Source organism: Thermobia domestica, chromosome 12 (assembly GCF_964235325.1).
Source record: "Thermobia domestica chromosome 12, izTheDome1.hap1.1, whole genome shotgun sequence".
Lineage (NCBI taxonomy): Eukaryota > Metazoa > Arthropoda > Insecta > Zygentoma > Lepismatidae > Thermobia > Thermobia domestica.
Window position 1 is genome coordinate 185,161,962 of NC_137465.1, and position 6,823 is coordinate 185,168,784.

General features: G+C 33.4%; 1 protein-coding gene across 1 annotated transcript in view; it reads right to left on the minus strand.

The window, feature by feature from the left end:
- Positions 1–2,253, minus strand: part of LOC145666892 (uncharacterized) — a 39,713-nt gene extending 37,460 nt beyond the window's left edge. Inside the window, exon 1 of the mRNA XM_081734476.1 lies at positions 1,463–2,253. Coding sequence (XP_081590602.1) covers positions 1,463–1,985 — 523 coding nt within the window. The 5' untranslated portion in view covers positions 1,986–2,253. The remainder of the gene's footprint in view (positions 1–1,462) is intronic.
- Positions 2,254–6,823: the final 4,570 nt, after the last annotated feature.

Genomic DNA, 6,823 nt, shown 5'->3' on the forward strand with positions numbered 1-6,823 from the left:
CTTTTATTTCACGTTCGCATTTCATATCATCACTAATAATATTACCCAGGTACCGAAAACTAGTCACTATTTTCTCCCCTTCTATTTCTAGTTTTATTTGACACCGACTGCTTTGTAACTTGAATAAAATTTGTTTTATCAAATATTAAAATAATACTGTACATCACGAAATTAAATTTTCGTGAAATAAGGGAGATTTAAATAGATTTGAAGACGACATCTGTGAAATCAAACCATTAAAATTTCCAATTCATTTCAATGCAAAGAGAAGATCAGTTTCTCGTACAAATGAATGAGTTAAAAAAGCAAAGTTTGCACAGGTACTTGAGCACAAGCAAGATACTTGAGAAACTACGCATTTTTATTATTTTTTGTTTTAATTTAATACTAAATTTGGCCGTAGCTTTCATCAGTGATGATACTTAACACAAGCAAGGTAGTTGAGAACCTGCGCAAATTTTGTTTTAATTTAATACTAAATTTAGCCGTAACTTTTAACAGTAATGATATTTAACACAAGTAAGACAGTTGAGAACCTGCGCAAATTTTGTTTTAATTTAATACTAAATTTAGCCGTAGCTTTTATCAGTGATCGTACGTACTTAACACAAGCAAGGTAGTTGAGAACCTACTCAAATTTTGTTTTAATTTAATACTAAATTTAGCCGTAGCTTTTATCAGTGATGATACTTAACACAAGCAAGGTAGTTGAGAACCTGCGCAAATTTTGTTTTAATTTAATACTAAATTTAGTCGTAGCTTTTATCAGTGATGATACTTAACACAAGCAAGGTAGTTGAGAACCTGCGCAAATTTTGTTTTTATTTAATACTAAATTTAGCCGTAACTTTTAACAGTAATGATATTTAACACAAGTAAGACAGTTGAGAACCTGCGCAAATTTTGTTTTAATTTAATACTAAATTTAGCCGTAGCTTTTATCAGTGATCGTACGTACTTAACACAAGCAAGGTAGTTGAGAACCTGCTCAAATTTTGTTTTAATTTAATACTAAATTTAGCCGTAGCTTTTATCAGTGATGATACTTAACACAAGCAAGGTAGTTGAGAACCTGCGCAAATTTTGTTTTAATTTAATACTAAATTTAGTCGTAGCTTTTATCAGTGATGATACTTAACACAAGCAAGGTAGTTGAGAACCTACTCAAATTTTGTTTTAATTTAATACTAAATTTAGTCGTAGCTTTTATCAGTGATGATACTTAACACAAGCAAGGTAGTTGAGAACCTGCGCAAATTTTGTTTTAATACTAAATTTAGCCGTAGCTTTTATCAGTGATGGCACTGAACACAAGCAAGATAGTCGATTTTTTTTTAATTTAATACTAAATTTAGCCGTAACTTTTATCAGTAATGGTATTTAACACAAGCAATATATAAGAACTATAAAAAAAACTTATAAACGAACTTAATGAATGTCAATTAATAAATGTAAAACTTACCTTCATTAAAACTAGTCATGAGTTTTTTGCCGTCAAAGGATGGTAGTTTCAGTTGGATACTATGACTATGCAAGAACCTGGACACCCTTTCCAGAAGAAGCCAATTGAGTTGTTGATGTTTCAAATCCGAGTCTGTTGATAACGATGCTTTAATACGAGACTCAGAAAGCGGTTTAACACCATCGTTATCACCTCCACTTTCCCTGTTGTACGAGGATGATCCTGAACTTTTCTGGTTATCAGTACGCACTATTGATATGTCACCAATGATCGGAATGTTGTCCGCACGCACTGCTTTGTCCATAAACATCACTGCTTTCATTTTCAGACAGGAGTAAGTATCTTCGTTATAACACTGTTTGAAAACACGATATAACAACCTCAGTTCCGTGTCACCAACAAGTTCGTTGTCCTTGGTTTCTGTTGTTGAAGATGATGTCGGGTCTTCGTTACCAAAAATACGAATGGGTAAGATTGTTCCTAAAATGAATATTGTTAGCAACAACAACTTCCAAGTAAACATTGCTGATACTTGTTTCAAGAATCTTGATGGAAACTATAGAAAAAAAATTTCTTCACTACCACAAAATATATCAGCAAGAACTCGATATAATTGTTCTTTTTTTACAAACAACCCAATGAAACTATTTATGCCTATGGCAGTTTCTGCAGAACTGGCGGGTCTCGAGGTGTGATTCAACCTTTTTAACACTTACAATACCTCCCACTTTTCTTCTTATCAAACTTCTACCATGGGAATTCTTTTTGTCGTTGTATAGAAGGTGGTGGTACTAAATTCTATATCTATTGTGTTTGCAACGACAAGATGGGAACTTTTTAAAAAAAGAATCTGGGTAAACAGTACATATTACTCCACACACACATATTCGTAACACAGTTTCCTTACATAACATATGTATCATTATTTTTAAAGAAAGAAAAGGGGGTTTTCACATACTCATTTTTTTTTTTTACAAAAGTGTTCCGTCATTGCACATAAACTAACACCTTCTTAGGTACATTAACGGTATAAAATCTATATTGAAGAACCATTGACCTTGAATTCAGATAAGAACTTAAGTGTTTGCCGTAACAACTACTTTAACTCCGGAATGTGCCTCACGATACCTTTATATTATTATCAAAGCTGTTCTTTGATCCTTTGCGTATATTCGATGGAAAGAGGGAGAGGGGTTGCGGGAGGGAAGTCACTTTGAGTGATGTTATTTCCTGAGTTCCCATCATCCTCGTGATTCTCACACACCAATAAAAGCTATGATGTAAAATGTAATTCTTCTTTCAAGAAAAGGGGGTCTTATACAATATACACATACGTATATTCACGATCACATAAGAGTTATTCGTACGATATATTTTTTTCTTTTATTTATTTTTCTTTTTTGTTTCGATGTCACCAATTGAGGCCATCTTCAATAATAGTCATTGATGTGAATTGTTTCACGCATTGAAAAGAGGTGAGAAAGGTACTGTCTTCTACCTCCCCAACCCCGTATCCCCAATAGGAATCTCTTGTAAAAATTTTGCATACTGCCGCTCAAAACATTATTCGAAGTTATTATTAATCTCCTTTCAAATTTTAAAGTGTATTTGCCGCAACTATCATTAGATAATCTGTACATTCGTTTTTTCCCTTTATGATTTGTTCCTTTTATTGTCAAAAAAACAAAAATAACTTCCTTCGCAGTGTCTCTCCTTCACAAATCTATAATTTTCACCGGGTTTTCCAGAACTATAGGTAGATTCATGATGCTGAGGTCAGATGCATGTTTGTATTCTAATTACACTAATACTCGTAAACTATTAAATCCGTTAATATCACAGTATTGTACTTAGCACAGCGTTTGATCACGGTCTTACTGTAAATTTCGGGACAAATATCGGGACGCTGTATGACTTCGTATTTTTCATCTTTCTCTGTAATCAAGATGCATTTTTTGGGTTTTCAACAAAGTTCTTCTGACTAGATTTCAGGTTGAAAAAGTAATATATATCAAGAATAATAGGTTGAAAAAGTAATATATATCAAGCATCATGTCCTTGTAGGATGTTTCGTAAATTCTACCGTTATCATCTGTTTATCCAAACAGATAAAGATGACTGGAAACAAGGAGAAATTCAACAAGGTCTTTCAGGGGGTCGGTGGTAAAAGTCAGCAAAAATTGCTTAAAGAATTCAATCATTTACATCCTACATGCAACCAATCACCAAAAATTGTGTGATCATATTTGGAGAATTGTCTGCATATTGACTCTGCAATAATTAAATGGCTCCGCCGAACAACGTTGCAAGTGATAACAATCCAAGGTTACAGAAATCGGGGGGGGGGACTATATGTTGATTATGTATAGGCTTTAAATTAACTTTTTCAGTTTCAAACTATGTCTTTATATTAAATGATGTTACATAGAATTGGAATTTCTGTTACAGTACCATTGTTCTGTTAAAATCTCAATGTGACAGAAATTGCCGCTTGCAACGTTTGTTAGGCAGGGCTATTGAATTAACCATATTTTAATGAATTCAGTCTATAACCATCAGAAACACTATAAATGTAGTGATTTTCCAAGTTTTGATTATTTATATAATCATGAATTGTGGTTAAGTGATTGATTATATAATAACCAAAAATTAGTTTATATTGTTGAAATATTAATAGCATACATTGTTATCATTTTACAATTAAATTATCTTATATATTTTGTTATTATATGTAAAAGCACATTATTTATTATATGTACATTATTAAGAACATTATTTTTTTTATAAAATAAAAAAGTTTAATTAGTGATTTCAATAATTAATTTTCTTCCAGTCAAAACCCTCATTGTTACTTATTATTTTATATGAAATATAATTTTTTTTCACTTCCAAAAATAAAAATTATTATTAAACATAAGTTCAAAACTTATTTATATTCAAATCTTCTGCTTCCATCTTATTAAATATTTGTTAATGAAATCTATAGCCTATAAATAAAAATGAAAAGATTCTACTTTCTTCAGGTTGTCTTCAAGTTCTCCTTATGCCAGTTTAAAGTGTTCTATCTAAGGTAAAAGATTTCTTCAAGCTTATGGGAAGAAGGGAAGGAACTCAAAATACTGACAGCATTGCCTTTTTGTTTGGCTATGCTTACGCGTTGCAGTAAAAATTGATAGCTTCTAGGGTCTCCTGTTTTTGCTGTCAGACTTGCTCCTAGTTCTTTCAAAAAATCCATTGCTTCTTTGCTGAAGACACCTGTTGTTTCGGTAGCAAAGGCTATAAAATGATGGTCTTCTTTAAGTTTAGAGTACTTTGAGTGTTTGCGTGAACAAGCCGCTTCCGCTGCGCTCCCTGCTTTTATACTTGTGGATTGTAGATAAGATGGAGCAAACGTATCCACACATGTGACATCCCAGACTAATCTTAGACCCTTTTTCCACGGAATTAATGTTATTCCGTCTGGCCGTTTACCATCGTTCCTGAACATTCCTGGAGGTTCTAATATACTCGGAAAGTCGATGCTTGCAAGAGTTCTTTTGATTATGTTGTTTAATTCGCTATGACGTGCAAATCTTCCTCCACTTTTGTTGCAGCTCAAAGCATGAAGACCTTTCTTGTCCATCTTGTTGTTGCAGGTGCAAATAAATTCATGGCAAATATTCAGGCCTAAGCGCAATCCTATGCAGATTTTGAAAAAGTTGTCATTCAAGAATGTCCCTATGTTTATAGATGGTGTTGACTGTAGCCATGCTCCTGATTCCTTCTCTCTTAAAGCTTTGATGCGTGCACTTTCAATGTCGTTTTCAGCGACTATTTCGTGTTCGATTACCTCGTTTAGAATAATTTGATCCCATTGTTTCTGTGACTCTTTTAAAACCGGGGTTTATATTCGGTTAGGTTATCCTAGTTTAATTTAATTTAGCTTAGCTTAGAGTTACTTTATTTTAAAATAACAATTAGAAAAGAAGTTTAAGTTTATAGGTTAGTTTTGCTTAGGTTAGTTAAGCTAGATTAGGTAGCTTGGCTTAGTTCATTTTAAGTCTGGTACCGAGACAAAGAGTGAGACGGACTTTTATATACCGAAACGAGACCGAGACAGACCTCTATAAATCGAGACGAGACTTAGGTCAGTCTCGAAAGTCAAGGTCTCGTCTCGAATATTGATAGCTATTTTGTTTTTACTCAAAGTTTGTTTCGTTGCTGTGTTAGATAATATGGAAACGTTGACTGATGTACAGTGGCGTATTTATGCGGTAGGTATCAGGCTCAAGCCCCGAATCAAAATACACTGCTCATGTATATAATCATCTCTCTCTCTCTCTCTCTCTACACACACACACACACACACACACACACCATATACATATATATATATATATATATATATATATATATATATATATATATATATATATATATATTCACTTTGATGGTATAAGTGAGGGTAGGGGGAGGAGGAGGGGTATAAAAATAAATAAAACTTAATAACTCTTGAACTATCCGACCGATCTCAATCAAATTTTCAAGATATATGAGGTTCGAATCTTGAAACATTTTTGTAATTTCACTTTAACGGTAGATCCTAGGGAAAGGGAGGGGAGGGGCAAGTATTTATAAAAACTAATAAATCTTAATAACTTTTGAACCACCCAACCAATTTCGATCAAATTTTTAACATATATGAGGGTCAGGCCTGGGGTATTTTTTTATTATTTTACTTTGACGAGCCAACATAGGGGAGGGGAAGATATATGTAAAAAAAATAAATAAAAATGACTGCCTTTGTGACTTCATCACTCTTGAACAACCTGACCAATCTCAATCAAATTTTCAACAGACATAAGTTTAGGGACAGGGATTACTTAAGGCTATTCACTTTGACGATGCAACGTAGGGGAGGGGGCAGGCGCGAGAAATTTAAAAATGATAAAAAATGACCGATATTAATGTTGAATCAATAGATTTCGGGGTCGATGAGAGAAACAGTGACACTTCTTATGCTGTTTCAATCCAAGTTCAGCCCAGATAGTTGGGGAGAGGGAGAATACAACGTAGGGGAGGGGGATAAACATTTAAAAATAATGGAAAATGACTAATATTAGTGACGAATCCATAGTTTTAGAAGTAGCTGACATTAGCAATAACAATTCTGATGTCATGTGCCGTAGTACGGAGGAGGAGGAGGAGGGGGAGCTGATCGAAAATGACCAATATTAGTGTTTAATCCATAGTTTTCGTGATCATTCAGATGAACAGTGACACTTCAGATCCGATTTAAATCCAAAATCAGCCCCGCCACTTACAGGAGGGGGAGAAAGATATATATATATATATATATATATATATATATATATATATATA